This window comes from Notamacropus eugenii, chromosome 1 (genome assembly GCF_028372415.1).
Source record: "Notamacropus eugenii isolate mMacEug1 chromosome 1, mMacEug1.pri_v2, whole genome shotgun sequence".
NCBI classification, from domain to species: Eukaryota; Metazoa; Chordata; class Mammalia; order Diprotodontia; family Macropodidae; genus Notamacropus; species Notamacropus eugenii.
Genome location: NC_092872.1, coordinates 631,129,765 through 631,156,606, shown reverse-complemented (window position 1 = coordinate 631,156,606; position 26,842 = coordinate 631,129,765). Strand labels below are relative to the sequence as shown.

Genomic DNA, 26,842 nt, shown 5'->3' with positions numbered 1-26,842 from the left:
TTCCAGTTTTTCAAGGGGACCACTGGAATTGATCAAATAGAAGAGTGACCTGATCATATTTGCGCTTAAGAAAAATCATTTTGGCACAGGTGTGTCAGATGAATTGGAGTGGGGAGAGACCTGAGGCAAGGAGGCCAACTGGGAGGCTGTTATAAGAGGTCATAGTAGGTGTACCAATCAGATGTGCCAATGAAGTTATGAAGAAACCTGGAACTTACACACAACTCTGTAAGCAGCATAGGGCCAATGGGGTAATGTCTCTAATATGGTGAGGCAGGGGTGGAAGGTGATGAGGACTTGAACTGAGGTGGAAGCTGAGTGAATGAAGAGGTTGGATGCAAGAGGCTTTGTGGAGTTAGAAAGGACAAGATTTGGCAACTGGTTGAATATGTGGGGTGAAGGAGAGGGAGGTGCAGAGGATAACGTTGAAGTTACAAACTTAGGAGTCCTTAAAGGATGGTGGAGACTTTGATAAAAATCGGAAGGTTTGGGAGAAGGAAAAGTTTGGGAGGAAATAGAAGAAGAGCTTACCCTTTATATAGCATTTTAAGGTTTGCCAAGCACTTTACATACAGTTTATCCACTGTGTGACGTAGTTTATGTGCTGTTTTTATATACATATGCTTTACTTAGAGTGTACATATAGTATCTCACTGGATCTTCCCAACAACCCTCTGAGACAGGTGCTGCGACAGATGAGGAAACTGAGGCTCAGTGAATTTCCAAGGTTTGCACAGCTAGTAAGTGTCTGAGACAGCACTGGAGCTCAGGTCTAAATCCAGCACTCTATCCATTGTACTACCCAACTGTGAAAGAGAATGATTTTGGATGTGTTGAATTTGAGTATGTGTTTACATATGTACAAGTGTGTGAAACATTTCGAGATGATAATGGGCTCAGCTCTGATAATAGTAACAGATAGTGTTTATATAGCATCTCCTATGTGCTGGACTGGTCCTCATAACAACCCTGTGAGGTGGGTGCTGTTATTATCCCCATTTTACAGTTGAGGAAACTGGGGCAGAGAGCGGTCAAGTGACTTACCAAGGGTCACATAGTAAGTTTTTGAGGCAGGATTTGGATTCTGGACTTCCTGACTCCCATGTCAGCTCTCTCGATTCACTTCTTAAACAGGCCTATTCACTGAGTGGGCATTGCCCACTCAAAGTGAGACCTGGGAAACACCTTAGCTTAAAAAGGTCAAGGTCTTCCACTGCATCCTGGGCCATCTCCAGATGTCCTGATCTATGTCTGGCCACTGGAGCCAGATAGCTCCAGAGGAGAAGGGACTTTGCCCAGCTCTCCCTCACTTAAGTGCGATTCACTTGCATATCATGACATCACCTCCCTGATGTCATGGTCCTCTTTGAAAACAAAGGACAAACCACAGCCACAATCTATCCACTGCCTCAGTAGGCTTCTCGGATTTCCTAACAGTCACCCATGGAACTCAAAGAACAGTCTTACATCAGCTATGTAGGCTCTTCACTCTGTACATTTTTCATCTTAGAACTGGAAGTTTAAAAAAGATCAGCCAGTCCTCCCAGTTTGAAGGTGAAGAAAATAAAGTCTAAGGAAATCAAATGACTCGTTCAAGGTCACCTGTACAAGAAGAAACAGATGCAGGGTACCCAACCAGGTCCTCTACTGCCAAATAATATCATCCACCACAAGAGTCTTCAATTATTTAAGGCTTTAAAGTTTGTAAAATACTTTGTCAATGCACCCTTCCTACCTGTCAGCGTCATCCGTAGTCCCTCTCCCCCATCTCTAATTTGCTTCTCTCTTCTCCTTTGCCAAAAGGAACAAGAGAAATCCTGATACAAATTTAATCAAGTGGGTCGAGGGAGGAATGATACCACTAGGCAAGCCAGGGACCCAGGAGGTCAAATTTAGAAGCTCCAGACAGTCACACAAGGTGGATGAAATTATAAAGAAACTTGAAACCTGCAGCCAGTTTGATAATGAGCCCAGGGCCAATGAGGAGTTGCCCTCATGCTCCAAGATGGTGGGGCAGTGAGGAGAAGCTCTTACTTCTTGCTTGGAAGAGCTGCTCCTGCATTTCTCCCCTTCCTGTGCAGGGTACACACTCTGCCCCCTTCTCATTGTGTCTTAGTGGCTTGAGACTTCCTCTGGGCCACAGTGATGTCTGCACTTCCTTTTTCCCAACTTGATTTGTCCCAGGCACAGTTCTGACTAACTAAAGCTCTATTGGTAGAAAAACCACAGTCTCCAAAAATATCTGAGGAGTGGTTGACTAAGGCAGGAGAAAACAGTGACAGGAGAGAGTAGTTTTTTGTTCTCTTTTGGGTCTTTGTTGGAGTAGCTAGGGGGCATAGCGGATCGAGCTCTGGGCCTGGAGTCAGAAAGACTTACCTTCCTGAGTTCAAATCCTGCCTCAGATACTTCCTAGCTATGCGACACTGGGTAAGTCACTTTACCCTGTTTACCTCAGTTTCCTTGTCTGTAAAATGGACTGGAAAAGGAAATAGCAAACCACTCCAGTATCTTTGCTGAGAAAACCCCAAAAGGGGTCACAAAGAATTGGGTACAACTGAGCAACCACAAAGGTTCTTTGCCAGGCGTTGGTCACTAGCATGGGTGCTCAGTTTGGTATGGCCAGTGAAACAATGCAACAGCCTGGGAAAAAAAACAAACAAACACTGAGCTGAGAGACAGAAAACTAGAGTTCTAGTTCACCAAATGTCTATGTGACCTTGACTAAGCTCTTTCTCCGTGAGATGGTTCAAGAGGGTAGAATTATATTCCATGACCCCTCAAAGAGCTTACAATATTTTTGTTCAGAAGATGAGATCAACATGTGGGTAATGAAAACTCTAAACTGGAGATAGCTGTGGTTCAGTGGAATGAGTAATGACTTTGGAGTCTGGAGACCTGAATTCAAATCCTCACTCTGACACTGGCTTTGAAACCTGAGGCAAGTCTCTTAACCCCTCTGGGACTTAGTTTCTTTCTCTGTAAAATGGGGAGAATGAAACTTGTACGAGCTATCTAAAAAGGCTACGGTGAGGATTATTAGATGGTGCAATGTCTGAAAAATGCTCTGTAACTCATAAAATACCATATGAATGTCAGTTATGACCAAGGTTGAATGCTAAATTGTGTGTTTCAGACTAGAGGTACCATGGGAGTTATAAGGAGATCAGAAAAGATGGGAATGGAAAGGTTTTAGAATCTTAGAAGGGGTGCTGTCTTTTTGTAGAAGTCAGGGCAAACTTCATGGAGGAAGTGAGTCTGTCTCCCAAATGAAAGAATGGCTCAGAGGGTGGGGTAGGTAGGCTAGAGGAGAGCAGTGAGGCTCTGTTCATTTGATCCTAGGGAACTGAATTCATGGAGTCCTTTCATATGGCAACACCTTTGCTCCAGGCATAGAGAATTCTTTACCCAAACTAATATTATAGTTTTTAGGACTGATGCATAAACAAAATAATTTGGGCCAGCTAAATTGTTCTTCCTTGTGTGCAGGCTTTGTCAATCAAACAACACACATTTAGGGAGCCAGCTAGAATAGTACACAGGCTAATTCAAACCCAAGGGAAAGCCACGGGAGTACCCAGACTCCCCAGAGTTAGGCATCTTGCCATGCTGGTGTTTCATCTTGAATTCTTTCTGGCAACACAATCAGCTGGACAGTGTAAAGGGTACCTTAGAAGTGCCAGCCTGGGACCCTGAGCTACCTTGCCTTTTTATAGACTGACGTCAGGAAGCCTCAGATGGGCAGCAGGCTTGGTGACCTCTGCAGGGTTATTGTATGAACTTCTGCCTTCTTGTTCCAGATCCACCTTGCTTCAAGTTCCTGATTGATAGTTTCAGGGAGGTTTTAGCCTTTGATTCTTAGTCCTAGCCTTTGGTCCCATGGCAATGCAGGGTCAGGAAGAACATTAAAGAAACATTCCCTGCCATCAAGAAGCTTACATTACTCTGGGGAAGTGTAGTGACATATAACATGCACACAGATGTTTAGATAAGGCAGTTTGAGGGGAGAGAGTGCACCAACATCTGGGGAAACTGGAAAAAAATCTAAAGGAGGCACTGGCAAGCTGAGCTTAAGCTAGAAAGAAGCCTAGTTTCGTACACTTTAAAGACAAACCACTCAAGATCAAAGAGTACTATTTTCTCTTTTTTTCTTTCTCATGGCTTTCCCCTTTTGTTCTGATTCTTCTTTCACAACATGACTAATGTGGAAATATGTTTAATATGATTGTACATTTATAGACGCTATCAGATTGCTTGCTGTCTTGGGGAAGGGAGGGAAAATATTTGGAATTCAAAATCTTATAAAAGTGAATGTTGAAAACTATCTTTACATATAATTAGAAAAAATAAAATACTATTAAGTGAGGGAAAAAAAGATGAATCACTCAGTTAAGGGAAGGGAGAGATTCTGGGCACATGGTAAGGAGCCAGGACATGGTGGCTGGTGCCAGCAGGAGTCCAGTGGTGTCTGGAGATGAAAGGTGCATGATGCTGAGTGCTCTGTCATCTCTGACCTACCAATTAACTAGGTAGGTACTTCCAGCTTCAGGCCCTCATAAGCTGGTTAGGCACACCCCTAACTTGGGTGTACAAGCTGCCTAAGGGACAATGTCGCAACCTCACCACCCAAAGAGTTGTTGCCTCAGCAGCACCTCTTACTCCAAGTCCCGTGACTGAGCTGTGAGGCTGATAAAACCTGGAACTTCATAAACACATAAACTTCATCAGCAGCCCTGGTCGCAGGATGCAGACCCACTCCTATCACAGGCTCTCAAAGGCTTCTCTCTCATTTCCCCTAACTCTTGGGGCCCACACTGATACTGATAATGACAAGAAGTCACATTCTATGGCACTTTAAAGTTTTTCAGAGTAAGCATTTGTATAACACTTTAAGGTTTATACCTATTTTCTCCTATGATGCTCACAAGAATCCTGTGATGAAGCAGGTGCTATTGTTAACCCTATTTCACAGATGAGGAAACTGAGGCGGAGCAAGGTGAAGTGACCTGACCAGGGTCACATAGCTAATAAACGTCCAAGGGTAGATGTGAACTCAGGTCTTCCAGACTCCAGACGCAACAAACACTCTACTGTGACTTGGATTCCTTACTGAAGAGTGTAAAGTGGTTTCACCATGGAAACATTGTAGCCAGGTAGGAAGTGCTTATTTGTACAGAGGTTTAAAGCAGATGAAACCCCTTCCTTACCATAATCCCTAGTTCAATATAACGAACTCCATTTTACAGATAAGGAAACCAAGGCTCGAAAAGGTTAAGGGACTTGCTCAGGAATACATAGCTAGCAAGTGTCAGATACTGGATTCATACTCACATCTTTTGGTTGAAAGTCTCCGCAAAATCATGCCGAAGATGAGGAGACCGAGCCTCTCCCTAGCGGATTGTTACATATTCAGTTTGAGCATTGACATCTCTGAAATTGACAGCTACACATCGGGGCTCTATTGATTGTTTTGTTGATTGTCTAGGTTTAAGAAAGTTATGGAAAAAGTGTCAATATTAAATAATACTACATTATTATATATTAAATATTAAACAGTATTAAAAGTGTGCCACATACATTTTCAGAGAGCTGGTTGTTAAACATTTACCAGGACTCTCCTGATTGAGGCATGATATAACAAAAACCAGAATCAAGCAAAAAGTAATGGTGGTTGGGGCTTCCCTGGCAAAGGTGCTGAAGCAGCAATTTCTCAGGTTTTCTTGAGACATTAATAGCTAGCATTTATATAGCTCTTTAAGGTTTGCAAAGTGCTATATATATATATATATATATATATATATATATATATATATATATATATATATATATAAATAAACCCTTGGCGGTGAGTGCTATTATACCCATAATGCAGATGAGGAAACTGACAGGGACTTGCCCATCATCCCACAGCTAGGGTATATCTGAAGCAGGATTCAAACTCAGGTCTTTCTGATTCCAAGCCCTACTTCCTATCTAGCGTGCCACCAAAGCACCTAGAAGATCTGCTTCCTGGGGCATGATCGAGGGTCTCCCTAATTTTGTCAAACTACTAGGGGTAAGGATGGGGGGAATTCTGACTTGCTGCCATTTCTGTTGTAGCTGCTGGGTCCTCTATGGGCTCTTTAGAGACCATGCATGCCCTGGAGGAGTTTTGTAGTCCTGTCCTGGGTCTGGGCTGTTCATTTGCTGAGGTTTCATTTTATTTACCTGGACTCAGAACAGGCTCTTCCACCTTGGAAAGCAGAGGTTCTCCCCTTTCCTCTTTCTTCCTTTTGGAATTGTAATCTAAGCAGGGCTACCATGGTTTCTTGAAAGGGTGTGTCATTTGATTGCTCCAGACACCTTTCCTGGGCCATACCACTCTCCTGAACACTTAGTAAACTCTTAATGAATACTTTTCCATTCATTCATTCATTCATTCGTTCATTCATTCTCCCTCATTAGAATATAAGGTCCTTGAGGCTAGGGACTGGCTGCCTTTTGTATTTCCATCCTCTGTATGTTGCTAGTGCCTGGCACATAATGAGACTTCCTTCTTTCCTTCCTTTCCTCCTTCCTTCCTTCCTTCCTTCCTTCCTTCCTTCCTTCCTTCCTTCCTTCCTTCCTTCCTTCCTTCTTTTTTTCCTTTTCTTCCTTCTTTCCTTTTTTCTTTTCTTCTGTCTCTCCCTTCTACTCCCTCTTACCTTCCTTTTATCTTTCTTTTCTTCCTTCCTTCCTTCTTTAAGGTCTCTAGACACACTTCAGGAAATTTACATGGAGGCAAAGGATATTGCCAAAAAGCATCACTAGATTTTACCAAGTCCTAAGCAGAAAATTATAGGGGCATAGGTGATATTTTTGTCAGTGCTGCTGATTGATGCTAAAGATTTGGGAAGAGGATAGGTTTTATTTAGATTGAAAAGGCAGTTAAGAAGATGATGTCTGAGAAGTGAATTTGGATTTCTGACCATTGTAAGACCCCTAGTTAGTATCCTGGGAAGTTCCTCTCCTTCCCTCTCTATCCCTCCCCAATACCAAGTCACCTTAAATAGGCTGGAAGGTTCTCATCAAGTAACTACACCCCACCTAGAGTCCCCTGAGATGTTATTGGTCTCCTTCAGGGAAACTCTGGGTTCTGCTTGACCTGGGTGAAACAGAGTACACAGCAAAGAATCCCCTTCCCAGTGCTTTAGCACAGGTCCTAGGACCCTATGACCAAGTTCTTATGATTCCCCAACCTGTGAATATTTCTAACTAACACTTTGCTTTGGTTGCAGCCTGACCTCTGTGTGTGTGTTTTTCTTTTTCTCCTTCTTGTTACATAGTAGGCACCTAATTAATGTTTATGGACAGACTTACTGACTGCCCCCAACAGCATCTTTTAGGAAACATTGTCTTAGTCCCTTGGCTGTACCTATTTCTCAAGACTGGTCTCAGAGAATATAGAATGTAGGTCTTAAGGGTGGGGAAGGTGTCACTTGTAACACAATAATAAGGGTGCTTTGCTTTTCCACCAAGCACCAGAGCTGGAACCAGGGGGTTCCTCAGGCTTCCTCCTCCTTGACACATAAGCGGCAAAGGGAAGAACATAAGAACTAGGATTTCAAAGTGTTGGAATGATGGGGATGAGGATTGATAAAAATATATTTGACTAGAATCTTGGAAATCTGAACAAGAGGGCTTTAAACTGAAAGGGGAGGGCAGGGGGAGACAATTGCCTGCATGTGTTGGTCAAGCCAGTTACCATGGAGAGTAGCAGTGACAATGTAGGAAGAAAAATAACAGTTGAGAGTCCCAGTAATTCATGGGAGATGATAACCGAGACAGGAAGCAGCAATAAGATCCCTGGTCTAAAAAGAAAATGCACGGAATAGGAGTCATAAAGAAGGTGGACTACACATTTTAATGTAAAGAGGCCAATTTGAATACCTGGGTATAATTGAGATTTGGTGGGATGGTACTCATGAATGGAATAAGGCTACCATAACTACCCTATCGAGGCTGCCCTACAAAGAAATAGGAGTATTTCTTGTTGTTCAGTCATGTCCAACTTTTCATGACCCTGTGGACTGTAGTGTGTTGATTCTGTCCATGGGATTTTCTTGGCAAAGACATTGGAGTGGTTTGCCATTTCCTTTTCCCATGGATTAAAGCCAACAGAAGTTAAGTGACTTGCCCGTGGTTATGCAGCTAGTAATTGTCTAAGGCCATATTTGAACTCAGTTCTTCCTGACTCCAGGCCCAGTGCTCTGTTCACTAAGCCACCTAGCTGCCTTATTCCAAAGGCACAAAGTAGATCAAAGGGAAGACAGAGTGGCATTATGTATTAAGAAGACAAACTTTTGAAGAAATCCAGGAATTAGAGAGGGGAAGCTTTGGAAAGACACTAGTTAAGATTCACCAGAAAGAGCAACAAAAATGGTATTGTTGTGGGAGTATCCTGAAGCCCACTTGGGCAGAAAAAGGAAATATGAGAATGTATCAGAAAAGAGATCATAAATCTAGCATGAAGGTATAATATTATAGGAATGGACAACTTCAATTACGGGAAAGAGCTGTTGGGATTCTCTGCCAGAAGCAGAGCAATGGATACGTTATTGGCTGGCCTTGACTGTAACTTCTTTCTTCAGGATGTTGAGGAAGGAAGATTGTAGATCTAAAAGGCACTTAGAGGCCATCTAGTCCTCCCCTATCAATCCACAAAGAAACTGAGGCCTAGGGAGCTTAAATGACTTACCTAAGATTATACAAATAGTGTTAGAGGTGGGTTTTGAACTCAAGTCCTCTGACTCAAGAAACAATGTGATTTGTATTGTACCAAAGGACAAAGGGAACTGCTATTCTGGCCCTTATTCTAACAAAAAAGGGGTAACTGGTTGTTGAAGTATAAGCAATGGAAACCTTAGAGAGAAGTGACTATTCTTAGAATTAATGATACAGAAAGAAAGACAAGCATCTTCTCCTAGGTTTTGTACGCTGGAATATCTTTAATTTTAGGAGAGAAGATTTTGAAGAAATGTCAGTAGGATCTCATAGCCTAAAATTCTTCAGGGGAAATTGATTTAAGAGGAATCACAAGATCACAAGAATGTAATTCTGAGGACTCAAAGATAAACAATTCCAATCAACTGGAAAAATCATTGTCCTTTCTAACGTTGGTTCTAAGAGTGCAACACAATATTTCAGATATTGTCTGACCAGGACAGGAGTACAGAGGAATATATTTTTGGGAATACATTATTATACTTATTATATTTATACACAGTCATATTTATTCTTATTATTGGAAGCCATTCTTTTCTTGATCAGCCTAAGATTATATTAGGTAGCTTTAATTTGACTGTCACATGCGACTGGTGACTTACATTAATTTAGAAGTCCACAAAAAACCCTAGATTTTTTTCAGATGAACAATTATTTTGCCAGCTTTCCCCAAGCTGTACTTGTGAAGATGATCTTTTGAAGCTGTTTAAACTTTCACATTTGCCCCTATTAAATTCCACCTTATTAGCCTCAATAAATTGAGGGTTCAAGTTTGCCCATAATTTTTTGCATCCTATCATACAATTTGTTAGTTAATTGCTCCTCACTTTGTGCCGTATGCACATTTAGTAATCATGTCCTCTAGAGCAGTGGTGTCAAACTCTAGTAGAAATGGGGAGCCTTAAGTCCTTACCTAAGGATCCCTGTGGACTACATACTGACTTAACTTTAAAATGTAATGTTATCTATGTTTTATTGTCTATTTTTTAAGTTTTGCTTTAAATATTTCCCAGGCATATGTTAATCTGTTTTGGGTAGCATTCAAGAGTGTTGGGTGCCACATGTTTGACTGGTTTGAGCCACACCTTTTTCCAATTCATTCATAAAGATGTCAATATACCACTTAGAACAGACTCTTCCCGTTAGAGCTCCTTCCAAATAGTCACCAAATCTAGGAACTACTATTTGGGCCCAGCCTTTCAGAAAGTTCCATATCCACTTATTCTGCTATTGCATAGCTCACATCCCATCCAGTTTGTCCGTAATAACAGCAAGAGAGACTTTATCAAATGCAGTGCTAATCTGAGTAAACTGTAGCCAATGTCAGTCAGTCCTCTGCTCACCTGCCTGCTGACTGTGTCAAAAAATGAAATGAGGTCAATCAGTCATTGGCTATTCTTGAGGAGGCCGTATTGACTTTGGGATCATCATTTTCCTTTAGAGTTGTTTACTAATCCGTTAAGAATGTGTTCTCATTTATGATTTCTTGAAATAGAGTTCTGGAAAATCATACTTTGAAAAAGCACGTTGGGATTCAAATGGAGCTCCTTGAGCATGCCTTAAACTCAAATCACTCTGGCTCTCACTCATTGACCCATAATAGATCCCAGCCCAAGCCTCACTTGGTCATTGTTTGCATTTTGATGGCTCTGAATGAATGTAAATAGCAATTGTTTTTGTTCTGGACAAAGACCCTGAGGATCTTCCCCTCCCAGTTTGATCTATCTATCTGTCTGTCTATCTATCTATCTATCTATCTATCTATCTATCTATCTATCTATCTATCTATCTATCTATCATCTATCTATCTATCTATCATCTCTCTCTCTCTCTCTCTCTCTCTATCTCTCTACATATCTATATTTATATCTATACATATGTATGTGTATATATATGTATATATATATATATATTTTTTTTGAGTAGACAAATTAGGTTATCTTTTGCCTCATTTCTTACCTGAATGGGTGTTGCCTCAGATAAATTGAGACCCGGGAAAGACCTTAGCTTAAAGAGGATAAGGTCTCCCTCTGCATCCAGGGTCATCTCCAGTCATTCTGATCTATATCTGAACCCTGAAGACCCTGGAGGAGAGAGTGAGGCTAAAGACTTGGCACAGTCCTGCCTCACTTAAATCCAATTCACTTGCAAGTCAAGACATCATCCTCCTGAAGTCATTGGTCCTCTTCTTGAGGGAAGGACAAACAATGATGACAAGAATTACGTGTTCTAGAATTAGCCAGGAATCAACATCAAACTCATTCGTCTATAGTTTGCAAACTTCCCTTTTCTTCTTCTCCTCCTCCTCCTTTTCCTTCTTCATCTCCTCCTCCTCCTCCTTTTCCCTCTCCTCCTCCTCCTTCTTGAAAACAACAACAATATTTCTTGGATTCTGGGGCATTCTTTCACAAACTTTTTAACAAAAATTTGAATTATGAAATTAAAACCCTCAAAGAGAAGCAATTCTGTACAGACTATAGAACACAAAAAGAGGATTATATATGAAACTATAATCCATTTCTTACTGCTTACTTTTTAACAAGTACATAATAAATTCTACATGGTACTTTCACAATTATCCATCTATTTCTCCTTTATAAACCCTCAGAACAGAGCCAATCCTACCATCCTCCTTCTGTTTTTCTTATTAAACTCCCTCAATACTCTTAGAAGACATTAAAGTTCTGACTGAAAGGACAGTTGTTTCTTTTCCCCCATTAGAATGTTAGCACTTCATTACCCTATAGTTCCTTTCAATTGCTCAAATGAATTTATGTTTCTACTCAGCTCTGGTCTTTTCATTAAAAATACTTTAAAGTCCTCTAGATTCCATTAAAGGTCTATTCCCTCCCTTCCACACTCCCCCCAATTATACTCAACTGCTTAACTTTCTAGGGTAAGCTGTTTTTGATTGTAAGCCTATGTGTGTGTGTGTGTGTGTGTGTGTATGTGTGTGTGTATGTGTGTGTGTATGTATGTGTGTGTGTGTGTGTGTGTGTGTGTGTGTGTGTGTATCTTTTGCCTTTGGGAATATTATATTCCAAGATCTCTAGTTTTTAGAAGGCTTGGTATGATTTTGAGTATGACTCATTGGCACTTAGACAGTTTCTTTCTGGATGCTTGCAGAACTTTTTTCTTTGATATGGGAATTCTGAATTTTGGCTATGCCATTCTTGGGGCTTTTCATGTAGGGGTTCCATTCAGGAGGCAATTGGTATCTTTCTATCTTTTCTTGGTCCTCCAGTTCTAGTAAAGCTGGGCAATTTTATGATTTATTGAAATACAGTATTCAAGCTTTTCCCCATAGCTTTTAGGGAGTTCAGTGTTTCTTAAATGCTTTTTCTTTGATGTATTTTCCTGATCAGTTGTTTGTGATATCAGATGCTCTATATTTTCTCCTACTTTTCATCTTTTTATTTTATTCTATTATTTCTTGCTATTTCATGGTCTATTTGGGTTTTGGTCTATTATAGATTTCAGGGAATTCGTTGCCTGAGTAAAGTTTACTACTTCCTCTTCTAAATGGTTTTCTCTCTTTCTGGTTCTTTCCTTTAGTGCTTTTATTTCATTTTAAAAGTCTCATTTCATTTTTTCTAGATCTTCATATAGTTCTTGTGGAAAATCCATTTTTTTCCTTTGAATTTTTACTTGCATCTTCTACAGAGCTAGAGTTGCAAATGGTGTTTTCTCTGATTTGTTCATCTTTCCAGCTTTAATTTCTGGATCAGGGCTTTAGGGCAGAGCCAGATTCCATCCCCTGCTGTGCTTTTCTGTAGAGTGGATTGCCCTTCTTGGTCCTGCCCTGGGTCCTCAGGGTTCTTGTGCAGACTTTCACCCTCAAGGTTAGGCCCCACTCTGGATTCGGGGGATTCGGAGCACTGGATCTTCAGAGACTTCCCCAGTGTCTCAGGACAGAGTGATAGGGACCTCAGAGCCCCTGGGTCTGAGTTGTTCAGGTCTGAGCACTGGTCACCGGTCATTGGTTGTTGCCTACCGTCTTTTCCCAGAGTTCCTAGTGTTCCCATCCTGAGGCTTTCTGGCTATTCTGGGTCATTTTTGAGTGAGTTCTCCACTTTTGTTGTCTCTTGACATGGGGTCTTAAAGGCTCCATGTTTCCTGTCTAACTTGGTTTGCTTAAGTAGGGCTGCTTTTCCTATTTCCCGTGGACTTCTAGATAACTTTTTGCACAGTTCTGTGACAAAGACAGACATGTCACTTATTGTAGTTTTTCATATTTAATTAGTCAATATTAAGTCTGGTGTGAATTTTAGGGTCCTGCTTGAGTAAGAGCTGGGCATCCTGTCTCCACTTCAGGTGGTCATCATGGCAAAAAGAAATCCTCCTTGATCTCTTAGATATCATTGACGGTTGCTCAGAAATCGTATCTGCCCGTTCTTTTCATACCAATGATAAGGTTTTTGTCTGGGCTTGGTGACTTGAAGTCACTTAGGGCAGAGAGATGCTTTCTTACTGTCTCTCTGCTTAGTTTGGGTTTTAAATCCATATTAATAATTTCTGTTTTGTTCTATCCAGTACAAAAAATTTTTTTGGTACCTAAAAACAAAAACAAACAGTTACTTCTACCTTTTGCTTCTATCTTTTCTTCGATTCTTTTTTCCCAAAGCTCCAAATAAAACCACAAAATCTTTGATTTGCCTAAGCATTCCTTGATAGTCTCAGGTCATCCTAAGCTTTATTATCCCTTAAGCTATTCTTATAGTAGCCTTATAATTTTCCTTCTGTCCAAGGCCAGAATAATTTTTTTTGGAGGTTTAGCTCTGTGCTGTTTGCTGTGTAAATAGGAGGGATATATGATTTCTGACTGAGACAGTTCTGAGTATGATGATGTATATCTGTGTAAGGGATTTACTTCAGTGTTACAGACACTTGAGGGAGAAACTTTGGAGATATATGGAGAGAGAAAGAGGGGAAGGAAAAAGAGGGAGAGAGGGACAGGGGGAGAGAGATTGTGTGAGAGAAAGAGAGAGAGAAAAAGAGGGAGGGAGGGAGCGAGGAAAGGAGGAAGGGAGAGAGAGAGAGAGAGAGAGAGAGAGAGAGAGACTGACTATTGAATCACTATTGGACTATAAGACTGGAGCCCTCAGAGCAATGCACATGAACAGGATATAATCATATGATGGAATCATATTCCTTGACTTCCTGTGCTTACAATTCTAGATACTGCTGAGAATGAATCGGGTGAGATCATTCTCTCTCTTCTAGTTTAAGCTGAGATCTTGTCTCATTCTCAAATGAAAAGCTCATTTTTTCTTGTATATTCTTATCCACAGAACTCTGATATATTTGCTGTTTTGCTTGGATAAATGAATTTACTTGCTATTTGCTATTTGTAATTTGTGATGTGTGTGTGTGTTTATGTGTTGACTAGCATTTTGTGGGAATGGGCTAAGCTGGTGAATGTAAGCTAGGGGCTATCCTTCCCAATTAAGAGTGATCAGGGAAGAAACTTTCCTTCTGAACCTCTAATCATCACATTCCTTAGACTAGAGACACTTGAGTAATGGCAGATAGATATGTCTAGTCTGATAACACTCTTGGAGGAGAGGCTGCCTGTCCTTGGTGTATCTTGACCTTGTCTAACACACACACACACACACACACACACACACACACAAGTGCGTGCAAATGCTTATACACACCCACATGTATATGGATGTACACATACATATATATATATATCAATATATGGTGTCTCAAAAACTTTAATAACTTAAAACTGCTCTAAGACTTTTGGGATACTCTGTGCTTACATACATCTATGTGTGTATGTATATATGTACATATGTTTGCTAGAGAGCCCTATATGTGTAAATCTTGCAATACCATGCTATGTGTTTGTACTTACCCTTAGTTACCTCTCCTTCTGTTTTTTCTGCACTTCCCTAAGTTGGGAAGTGAATCTCTTTTTTTCCATGAGTCTACTAAGATAGTTCTTCCCTTTCTCATTTGTTGGCATAATTTCTCTTTATGTTTTGGAATTTCAGTTTCCAGGGCTTCCTATCTTTCCTGGACTGACTTACTATGCAAAGGCTTGATTCCTGGAATTCTGTCTATCCTATTTCTGAACCTTTTGAAACCAGTTCTCCCCAAATCTAATATGCATATCTGATTATGTCTGAATTTTCTTTCCTCTTCTTTCTCTCCTTTTTATGTTTGATTCATTGGTTTATTTATAAATACTCATTTAACCCTTTCTGTGACAACCAAACTCTGCCAGGTTTTGAAGAAATGCAGAGTTAAAATAGATGCTTATTTATAATAAAATGCACATTCTAAAATGTAATGGTTACTTTCCCCCAAATTTCCCATCATTTCCACCTGAAACTACTGATTCTTTTTTGTTGGCAAGAATCTGATCCTGTGGAAAATGCTATCTAAATCCAGAGAAAGAACTGATAGAGTCTGAATGCAGATCAAAGCATATAATTTTCACTGTCTTTATTTTTTGTGTGTTTTTTCTTTTGGTTTGTTTCTTTTTTTGTAACATGACTAATATGGAAATATGTTTTACATGATTGTACATACATAATCTATATCAAATTACTTACTGGTTTGAGGAGGGGAAAGGAGTGGAAAGGAGGAAGAAAAATTTTTTTAAATAAATGTTAAAATTGTTAAATGTCAAAAATCTTTACATGTAAATGGAAAAAAATAAAATGCTGTTAAAAAAAAGAATCTGACCCGGAACAGTAATTTTCCTCATTTCTTCCTCCAGCATTTGAAGGATAAATGACTTAGTATAGTGAGTCAAGAAGTTATGAGTTGTCCTCCTTTTGGCAGAGAGAAAACTCTTCTAGTCAGTGTCCAGCTAAATGAATCAGCCTTAAGAGAACAATTAGAAGACACAGGATAGCTCTCTTCAAGTATTTGAAAGAGAAATTATATATGGAAGAGGAATTAGACTTGTTCTGCTTGGTTGCAAATAGGAGAACTGGGTAGAAATTGCAGAGAAGCAGGTTTTAAGCTTAATGGAAGGGAAAGCTTCCTAACAATGAGAATCATTCAAAAGTGGAATGGGCTGCCTCAGGAAGCAGAAGAATCTTCTCACTGAAGGGTATGCTCTAAGGAGGACTTTGTTTAGCTATAGTTTGCACTAGAGAGCTTTTGAAGTTCTTTCCAAATCTGTTATTTAGTGATTCTATGATAAATTTTCATTTTAAAAAATTGAGTCTTGTCTCAAAATGGATTGGGTTATGTTCATAATTGCTATTGCAATTTTCCCAGAACCATGGAATAATTTAAAAAGTTTTTTAATTGGAAAATATCAATGTAATTTGAAAGATGTCAGAATAATTCTAAGTAAACCCTAATTAAAGATATCTATTGACTATTTATATTTCTTCTATATCTCAGACACAGTACTCAAACTAAGTTTGTAGATGAATGTTTCCTCATCAAATATGTTTTTTTTCAGCATTTAGAAAACTTCTCTCCTTGAACTCAGCAATTTTGCTTATTGATGGTTTGTTGGTACAAAATTATATTTATTGTTAAATAAATCAATTCCATGGATATAAAAGACTTTACAAGCATTTTTCCAAGATGCTTTCCTGTGGGCATCATATATTATTGGGCATAGAGGATGAGTCTAGTCCAATAAGAAGCTGACTTTTTCATCATTTGATCAATTTCAATATCAATCTCTAAAGATCCTCCTTATTGCACACCGGGTGAGGGACCAACATGGAGAGCAAAATGGCAGGTTTTTTTCTCTGCTTCTTCACCATCATAGAGCTTTTACTTTTGTAGACTCCCCTGGACTTTTATGGAACCCCAGGGATCCATGGAAGAGCAATTAAAAAATGTGGTTCTGTACAATGTAAGTATACTCACAAGAAACTGGGAAAAGGGTTGATTCAGTGGAAGAAACATCACTTCTGAAGTCAGACGACTTGGGTTTGACTCGTGTGGCTGCCATTTGCTATCTGTGTGACCTTGAACAAAGTATTTCATTTCTTAAGGCTGCATCAATTTCTGTCTATTAAATATCTATTTAATGAGGGAATTGATCTAGAATCAGGTATTCTTACCTTCTTTTGTCTCATGGACCCTTTGGCAGGTGGATGAGGCCTAAGAACCCCTTCTCAGAATGTTTTTGAATGAATAAAATAAATTACATAAGATTACAAAGGAAACTAATTATATTGAAATATATTTATCAAAATAGAATACAGAACCCATCTGGTTATTACTAGAGTCCCTTCTAGCTCTAAGAGGTCACTAGTGACTGGATCTGATAAAAATATATTTTCCTAGAATCATGTAAATTTTATCATTATATAATCTATGGACTCATTGGACCACATTGATAGCTGGAGGAAGTCTTCTAAGGTCTGGTAATTCTTGTATATACAAGAGGCATATCCTAGTAGACATGGCTATGTTTTCTGGCAACTGCCTTTAGTGTCTACTTCTGGCATACATTCAGTGCCCATAGCACAGGATTATCCAAGAGGCTCTGAAGGAGGGGAAGCTGTAAGGTCAGGAGTGAGCAGGTAGAGAAGATAGAAGAGGGAGGATAGTCAAATGGCTATTATAGCAAGGTTGTCCTTTGAGCTACATCCCATCCTATTGAGGAGTTGTCATTTTTGGACCTCTTCTCCCTCTTCCTGCACCAGACTAGGATTCATGGCAACACAGTCACCTTCTGGCAGCCTTCTGAGACTGTCCTCATCCTCTGTGCCAGAGACTTTTACTGGGAAGCCGCTGGAGGGGAAAAAGGGTTTCCAGCACCAAGGAGGAAGATTTGAGCCAGGATGAGAAATGCCAGATGGAAAAGAAGAAGAGATGTCCCTTGCAGCTCTCTTCCCTGTTGATGTGCCCAGGGGATACAAGGAAGTTTTCTACAAAGCTCCCCAGTTCCTGTGCTGACACTTGGCTGTGAGTGCTGTTAGCCTGCTATGATATCTTGAGACCAGAGATTCCCTAGCAGATATGTGTGGTTATGCTTTGGGAGGGGTTTTTTCAATGTAATTTTCTAGTTTTTGCTTTCTATTTTAAATAAATTGTTCTACTCACTGTGATCTGAGGTCATAGTATAAATTTGGACTTGTCTATGAGAAGGGAGATTCAGGGGATGGAGGCTCTGGGGCATTATTGAGAGAGGTTTGACCCCAAAGCTGGAAAGATTCTCAAAGGTAGCAGTATTGGGGTACCATTACATGTCTGGGGACAGAAAAGATGAAGCTGCTTATTCCCTGGCTTGTCTGTGACTTTCTACAGCCCAAATTTGTACTCATTGAGAATTAGGATGGAGACTCAGCTTGCTTACTAAGTAGCCAGGAACATGTTTTCAGGGGTAATTGAATGACTCCCCAGAATCAACGGCATAAAAATCTGAAGGCCTCAGAGAATCTGGGAGGGTGGTTGATAAAGTGAGAAAATAATAGAGAGAGAAAAAGAGAATATGAAAACAAGAATGACCTTAGAACAGAGAAAGTCAAAGCTGAAAGGGATCTTAGAACACAGAACAGGGTGTCAGAGTTGGAAGGGGTCATGGAAAATAGAATGTAAACTGTCAGTATTGGAAAAAGATCCTTAGAATATGGAACAAAGAATGTTAAAGCTAGGGGGGATTTAACAGATCATCTAGTCTAATTTCCCCATTTTAAAGATATAGAAACTGAGGCCCTGAGAGGTACTTGCCCAAGATCACACAGGCAGGTATTAGGAGAAATGGGACTAGAACCTGAGTGTCCTGATTCTGATCTAGGGATCTTTGTTTTTTCACCTTTCACACACACAAGGGGAATTAGTTGTGCCCTACTGGGCTTGACTAAATTAACTAGGATTTTTTTATCTTGAACATGGGCTATGGCTAAAGTTCAGGTCCTGGTTCATTAACCAGAAGATGTCTACATTAGCCAGGGAGGCTGAACTAATACTCAATTTTGGAAGACCCAACAGTAACTTACAACGCTGTAATCCCTAAGCAAAGCACCACTCATGGCTAAGCAATTATTAGGCCTTCCAGAAAACGCTGTGCTTATCCTTCACAAAATTTAATAGTAGGTACTTCTCTCTTCTGTTAGCTGGATTTTGAAAATTGACAATGACATACATGAAATATGTATTTGTCCTATGGCTCAGAAAGCACCCATCCCCCATGTGGGGACTCCCACTTTGGGCTAGAGTCAATAAGCATTTATTAAGTGTTTACTGTGTACCTGGCATTCAACTTAGTGCTATGATTACAAGATAAAAACAGCTCCTGTCTTCAGAGAGCTCAAATTCTAGTGGGGGAGACAACATACAACTGTATATTATGTACATACACGTATCATACACATATGGGTATATATGTGTGTGTATATAAAATTGACATGGTTTTTATAGACATGTGTATATATGCAGGCAAGTATGCCTACAATAAATTGCCAGGAATCTCAGAGGGAAGGCTCTGGTATTAAAGGGGTCTGGGAAAGGCTTTTTGCAGAAGGTAAAAGAGGAAAACCGAAAGTAGAAGTGAGTAAGGAGAACATTCCAGGTGTGGGCAACAGTCAGTAAGAAGGTAGAAGATAACCATGTAGAAGGGGCCGGGGTGGGAAGGGCTAAAAAATCAAACAGAAGATTTTATAACTAACTGATCCTGGAGTCCTTTGGAATTGATTAAGTAGGCGGGTAACATGGTCAGACTTGTGCTTCAGGAAGATTGCTTTGGCAGTCCTGGTAGTACTTGACTCCTAAAAGATGCCAGCCAGACTTTTCCCACATCCAGTGACTCATTATGCCGCTACCCCACTCAAGGGAAAAACTCTATAAACAAAGCTTCAGTATGGCTGATGTTTATCCTCCCCCCCCCCAATTGAGATTAATAAGGGTCCTTTCTAAAAGAGTACTCCCTGTATAAAGTAGTGGATGTCACTTTTAAGACAGCTATTGATTTCTTCCACCAAAAAAGACTCATAAAAATGCATTGAAAAGTACTTAAGAAATAAAATGTTAACTCATAATTCCAATTATACTCTTCTGAGAGGTAAACATTCATAGAGGAGCTGCGGATTATTGAATGTTCAGTGTATTTTCACCTTTCCTCTTTGGCAGTGTGTTCAATGGCTGAGTTTTAATTCAGAGCAATACCATTGCGCAACAATAAGTTACATTGAAATAAACATAGCCTGGTATAATATTCTTTGTTGATTTTTCTTTTTAAAATTTAATTTGTGCCTTCCACTGTCCCCTACTCAGTGAGAATAGTAATTAGCCATCGTGTTCCAAATGAATCACTCAAAACAAAGCCGAGTGGCCAGTCACACCCCTCACTCATGTCTGGTTATTGGAACCAACAGACCAAAGGGGTGCCTTTGGTGGGGCATGGCCTTTAGTAAGGGACCAGACGCCATGACCAGCTACATGGGACGAGCTCAAGTCTAGCCCCTCACCATGTGTGTAAGAGCTTTTGCCCACAAAATTGAAGGATGGTCATTCTCATCCATGTCACTTATGAGGCCCTGGATTTGAAGTCAGAAGGCCCAGAGTTGGCGTCCTAGCTCTATTAATCCACAGCCAGGAACTTGTTTGATCTTGGGCCTCAACTTTCCTCTTCTATAGATGGAAACAGTTTGACTAGTTGATCTATCTCTAAGTTCACTTCCAGCACTAATATTCTATCTTATTTACTTCCTTGAGTCTGTTTGTTCATCTATAAAACATGAGACTCACACTATATGAGCTCTAAGATCTTCCCAGCTGTAGAAGAATCTATGAATCTATAAGTAAGGCACAGTGTTTCTAGAGTCCCCACATGTCGTAAAGAAAGTACCTCTTTACATTTTGTTGTTCATTCGTTTCAGTTATATCTGACTCTTCATGACCCTATTTTGGGTTTTCTTGACAAAGATGCTGGAATGGTTTGCCATTTTCTTCTCTAGCTCATTTTACAGATGAGGAAACTGAAGCAGACAGGATTAAGTGATTTGCTAATGGTCACATAACTAGTAAGTGTCTGAGACTGCATTTGAACTCTCAGGTCTTCCTAACACCAGGCCCAGTGCTCTACCCATTGAGCCACCTAGCCATCTACTTGTTTATATATCCAGATATAATATATGCATATACAAATATTCATTTCCTCTAGGATTTATTAAACCTTGCAAATGATAAAAAAAAATCCTATTAGCCTGGTCCTATTAAACCTATTTATCTAAAATCCTATCAGACTCTTTCAAAAAATAGTTCACAAAAAGTAAATAATTTCATTAACACCTTGAGAGCTAATGAGCTGAAGCTGGAGCTCAGCTTTGAAGTAGATTTGGAATTCTAAGAGACAGAGCTGTGGAGAGATTACCTAGTAGACATAGAGTGGTACCAATGCAAAGACCTGGAGACCAGGAAAATGCAGTGTTATTTGTGAGGAACAATAAGTAAACCAGTTTGGTTAGACTATAGCTTGCATGAAAAGGGGAAATGTACAGTGAATCTGTAAAGGTAAGTTAGAACCAGATTGGGAAGGGTTTCAAATACCCAAACAGTAGGGTTTATATTTTGTACTGATGATAATAGGAAACTACTGGAGTTTATTGAATAGAGAAATGATGTAACCAGACTGATGCTTCCCAAGACACTGTGTAACATTGTGTGTGACAGGTATTTGTCTTATACTCTCCTGTTAGAGTATAAACTCCATATTCAGGCTAGAGAGTGTTTTATCCAAACTTTGTGTGTCTCCCAGTGTCTAGCCCAGGGGTGGGGAACCTTCTGGCCTTGAGGCCATATGTGGCCTTCTAGATCCTTGGGTGCAGCCTTTTGACTCTGTCCAGGTTTTGCAGAACAAATCCTTTTATTAAGGGATTTGTTCTGTGAAGTTTGGATTTAGTCAATGGGCCACACTTGAGGACCTAGAGGGGCACATGTGGCCTTGGAGTCACAGTTTCCCCACCCCTGGCCTAGCCCAGAGTTCTGTATGTAGTACAAGATGAGTGTTTTTTAAAGAAAAAATTGGGTTAAAAACTAGAATGATAAATGTATAATGTTGATAGGAGTACGTAGCAAAATTTGACTCTTGGCTATGTTTTCTGAAGTTCCAAGGAGGGTATATAGAGGATAAATTCTAGAGGAGTTGAATTGACCTTTAGACAGTGGGTACCTGAAAATCCCCTGGAATCTTCCAGAGGTTCTAAGGACATGATGATTCATTGCTTGTGCCGTTTGGGGTTGATGAACTTCCTAGTTGCTTCCTCTCATGTCAGGGCCCAGCCCTGGAAAGAATTGGTGTTTTATGATGGTGTGGTAAATCCTTTCCCTACCCAACACCAGTGCAAGAGGGCAAGGGGATATGTTGGTTAAAAGTTGGTGGTCTCTTGGCAGGTGCTTTCAAGGTGGTGACTATTCCAACACTTTTGGAGAGGTCAGCCACCAGGAAGAAGAAGATTAGCCTAAGCCTGACCATTTTACCATCAGAGTTGTAGGGATGGTATAGAACCAAGCTAAAACATGAAATGCCTAATTGGTAATACTGAAAGCTGATGATCTAATAAGGTTAAATATTAGCCTCTCACCCATTTGTAATAGTTTTTACAAGGTAAGTTAGGGAATCCTGTTTAACTCACTCTGTTCATTTGAACTTGTGGATGTTCTATATTTATCATTTTTTCTGTGTGTATAAATTATCTGTCCCATTCCTGATTCATATTGCATATTGAGTACCTCTTTTATTCATTACTGACCTTTGGGGAGACCTAGATAAAAGCTATAACCTAACTCTTAAGCAATTTTTCCCTGAGTCATAGAGGTGGAAAACTTAATGAGTTGTAGAGTCTGAGAAAGGGGAACTAATCTCCCCAATCAGGAGGTAGGTTCCAGTAGGACTGAACCAGATCCATGCCTAGAGACAGAACAGAAAGACACAATACTTCAGCCCATATGGGCCCAGCATCAGGGTTTCAAGGCTAGCCTGGGAAAACGCACTTCAGGCTGTGCCTCTTGTCCTTCCTAGCTTAGCCTTTCCCTTTCTTTCTCTCTCCATATTTCTTTCTCTCCTTCTTTCTTCCTTCCTTTTTATCTTTCTTTCATTCTTTTTCCTTCCTTCTCTCTGTCCTTCCTTGATTCCTTTCTTTTTTCTTTCCTTCCTTCTATCCCTCCTTCCCTCCTTCCCTCCTTCCTTCCTTCCTTCCTTCCTTCCTTCTTTCCTTCCTTCCTTCCTTCCTTCCTTCCTTCCTTCCTTCCTTCCTTCCTTCCTCCCTCCCTCCCTCCCTTCCATCCTTCTTTATCTCCTTCCATCTTTCTTTCCCTCCTTCTCTTTCCTTCTTTCCTTTCCAGTAGCAGAGGGCAAAGTTTCAGTAGAAAATAATTATGTCAATGAAAAGGCAGAGCTTTAACGGATGACAGTTACATCATTCGATGGAGCAGGGCAGCAGGTAGCCCTTACAAAAGCAGACAGCAGGTAGAACCCCAAAACAGTGGAGTTCCTGGACCACACCAATGAGAAATGGAATTCTACAGACTCAGACAAGAGTATTATTCACATGGGACTCAGGCTGAAACTCTTCTTGCCACAGAAAATAAGTTCTCTGGGCATGTGTTCCTTTCCTTACCAGAGCATAGTGAATGGGATACATACCATCTGTGTATATCAAAGGGGGTGGTGCTGGGCGTGATACTACTGCTTAATTTTTCCCTTATTATTTATGTTTCTTTTCTTTCCCAATTACTTTACTTTTTGATTTATGGTTGTATTGTATTGTATAGGGGCTAGAACCAATATTATAGTACTTCTCATTAATAATAAAAATAAAATAGCTAGCATTTATATATCACTTAAAGGCTTGAAAAACACTTCACATATGCTGTCTCATTTGATCCATACAACAAGCTTGAGAAGTCAGTGCTATTACAACCCCTATTTTAGATGAGGAAACTGAAGCAAATAAAGGTTAAGCAACTTTTTGAGGGTTACACAGGTGGTGAATGTCTGAGACAAGATTTGAACTCAGGCCTTCCTGCGTTCAGGTCCAATGATCTGCACATTGTGCTACCAAGGAGTGTTAAGATTCCAGAATTAAGTGGGATGTCCATTACACATATGCTGTTTTGGTGCTGCTAATAATCCCCTTTGCATTACTTTTATAGACAAAAAAGAAAAAAGTGTGAATATATTCTTTACTTTTCTTGTTGTTTTTCTTAAAATGATTTCAACAACACTTTAAATTGCTGATCCAGTTAGAGTATATTATAATGAATGGTGTGAGAGAAGAACCCAAACTGGTTTTGATCCATATAGTTATATTCAATTTTTCTAATAGTTTTCAATGAATGCTGATCCCATTCTTGTGGTGTATTTTTAGGCTTAGGTTTATCAAACATTATTCCCATATGTAAGTGGGTTTTATTTCTAGATTTTCTATTCTGTTCCATTGATCTGTTAGTCTTTTCTTCTACTTTCTCCCTTCCCCCTCCCTGCCCAGTTTTAGATAGGTCTTAGAATAATTTCTTTAGATATATTTTGAAATCTGATAGGGCAACTCCTACATTTTTATTTGTCATAATTCTTAACATTCTTGCCTACTTTTCCATATTAATTCTGTTATTACTAAAACTATGAAGGTGGCTTATTGATATTTTGATTGGGATTATGTTAAATCTATAAATTAGTTTGCCAAATATCAACACATTTTGCTATGGTTATCATATCTAACCGTGAGCATGGACTGCTCCTCCTTTGTTCAGGTCTACTTTGATGTCTGTCAAAATCATTTGAAATCTGTATTCGTATAGGTCTTTTGCATATCTTGATAAGACAATACCAATGAGGTATTGGGGGAATAGAGTGTTAGTCACAAAAACCTGGGTTTGAGTCTTCTCTGACACCAGCTATGTGATACTGAGCACGACTCTTAACCTCTTTCTGCCTCAGATTTCACATCTGTAAAATGTGGATGATAATGCCCATAATACCAACCCCATAGATTGGTGAGAATCAGATGAGGTAATGGCTTAAGGCACTTTGTAAATCTCAAAGCACTATATTTGTTTTAGTTATTATTGTTATTATTTATTCATCTGTAGAAAAGGGGGGATTAGACTAGAAGATCTCTAAAATCTCTCAGTTCTAACACTCTATGATCCTAACAAATCCAAGAATTGGAGAGAATCTCAGAAATCACTTAATCTTTGATGTAGAGATAAGTCATATTATAAGGGAGCTCTGTCAAGTGCCAAATCAGAGGCACACAACAAATCCTCCACCTGGATTTGTCAGGGAAAGCTTCAGGGAGGGGCTAGAACTTGAGCCAAGTCTTGAAGGAAGGGCAGGACTTAGGTAAACAGAGAGACCAGGTATTCTTGCCTGGAATGGTATGTGCAAAACATGAAGAGAAAAACAAGACAGGTATGTACCAGGAGTAATAGCAATAGCAGCAGTCTGCCAGTCAACACGCATTTATTAAGTGTCTACTGTGTGCCAGACATTGTGCTAAGTGCTGGATATACAAAGAAAGGTAAAAAATAATCCTTGCTTCCAAGGAGTTTATAGTGTACAGGATTAGCAACAAGAGCAAGTCAGGGCTAGTAATTTTTTTTTCCTTTTTAAAAATTCAATTTGATTTTATTTTTAGTTCCAGATTCTCTTCCTCCTCTCCATCTCCTCTCCCACCCATTGAGAAGGCAAGAAAACCAAACTATTGCAAATATGAAGTTATACAAAAGAAATTTCTACATTAGCCATATTCCATTTTTTAAAAAATCAAGAGAGAAAATGAAAGAGAAAAAAATGCTTCAGTCTGCACTCTGAGTCATTCAGGTGGCACAGTAGATTAAATAGTTGGATTTGGAGTTAAAGAAGACCCGAACTCAAATCTGGCCTCAGACATTTACTAGCTGTGCAAGTCACTTGACCTCTGTGTGCCTCAGTTTCCTCATCAGTAAAATGAGAAAATAATAGTTCCTCCCTCCCAGGGTTGTTGTGATAACAAAACGAGATAAGATTTGTAAAGTGTTTTGTAAACCTTAAAGCACTATGCTTTAAGATGCTAACTCTTCCCCCCCTTCTCTTCCTCCTCCTCCTTTTTTCCTTTCTCCTTCTCCCAGCTGTTCTCCAAATCTGCCTTTCCAGTCTCTCAGCTCTGTGCCTTTGTACAGGCTCTCCCTCATGCCTAGAACACACTCTTCCTCACTTCCCAGATTAAATGTCTTTCTTTAAGGCTCATCACCAGTGCCACCTCCTTTTTTAGGCCTTCTCTGATCTTACAGTTGTTAGTGCCTTCTCCCTCCTCAATTTCCCCTGTATTATATTTATTTGTATATGTTTCATCCCTCCCCCACACCTTGCCCCCAGTAAAATGTAAACTCCTTGAAGTCAGAATTGTTTTTTCTTTATAGCTCTAGTCCGTAGCATAGTGTTTTTTGCTTAGTAGGTGATGGTTAAATTGCTATTGGATTTAATTGAATTATTTGTCTTTCCAAATTTAGATTTCCTACATCTCTGGTAGCCAGAAGTATGGTGCCAATGTCCTCTTCTGCATGAGCATATTCATAAACTAGCTGAAAGCCTACTTCTAAGTCTATGGTCCCATAGGAGATACTATCCCTAGAAAAGGTGACTTGCAGCTGATTTTGTGACCCTCAACTGGGGTGTCAGGACCAGCCAATAATCCTGTATACTCTATCTATTGTGTTCACCCTACAGTCTCAGGTGGGTATCTACGCCTCCACCCCAGCCTTTGCGTTTCCACTGGGGCCAACCAAATCCAAGTTCTGTACCTCTGCCATAGTACTCTGTCCACAGACAATGGCAGACTCTCTAAACTCTGCATGCAGTCATATAGAATTTTTGGTGGCCACAGATCCATAGTAAAGTAGATCACTACTTCACCTCCTGGGGGGTTACCTATGTAGGCACCAAGCTGGGAAATCCACAAGTTGCCAACAGACTCTTTTATCCTTTGGATATCTGTGGGTGTTGGTGTTGGAGGATTTTATCAACTAGCATCCTAGAATTATGATCCCAGTGCTGGACTTGGAGTTAGAGAAGATGTAAGTTAAAATCTTACTACCAATATGAATTCTAAGATCATGGGAAAAATCAATTAACATGTTTGGACCTCAATTTCCTCACTTATAATATAAAGGACTAAATGATCTTCTGATT

The 26,842-nt window shown here is 39.8% G+C and overlaps 1 protein-coding gene across 9 annotated transcripts in view; it reads left to right on the top strand.

Moving 5' to 3' along the window:
* Window positions 1–26,842, top strand: part of C1H2orf42 (chromosome 1 C2orf42 homolog) — a 198,535-nt gene that overhangs the window by 96,028 nt on the left and 75,665 nt on the right. For 3 of the 9 annotated variants that reach the window (XR_011972685.1, XR_011972686.1, XR_011972687.1), the window contains exons 10-11: window positions 16,510–16,579; window positions 17,379–17,640. The exons of 4 other annotated variants lie outside the window; for them this stretch is intronic. Coding sequence is in view for 2 of the 5 variants with exons in the window: in XM_072635273.1 (XP_072491374.1) it covers window positions 16,510–16,579; window positions 17,379–17,383 (75 nt within the window). In the remaining 3 variants the exon portion in view is untranslated. Of the gene's footprint in view, window positions 1–16,509; window positions 16,580–17,378; window positions 17,784–26,842 lie in introns of those variants that run through there. 2 more of the 9 variants (XM_072635273.1, XM_072635268.1) reach the window with 1 other exon arrangement.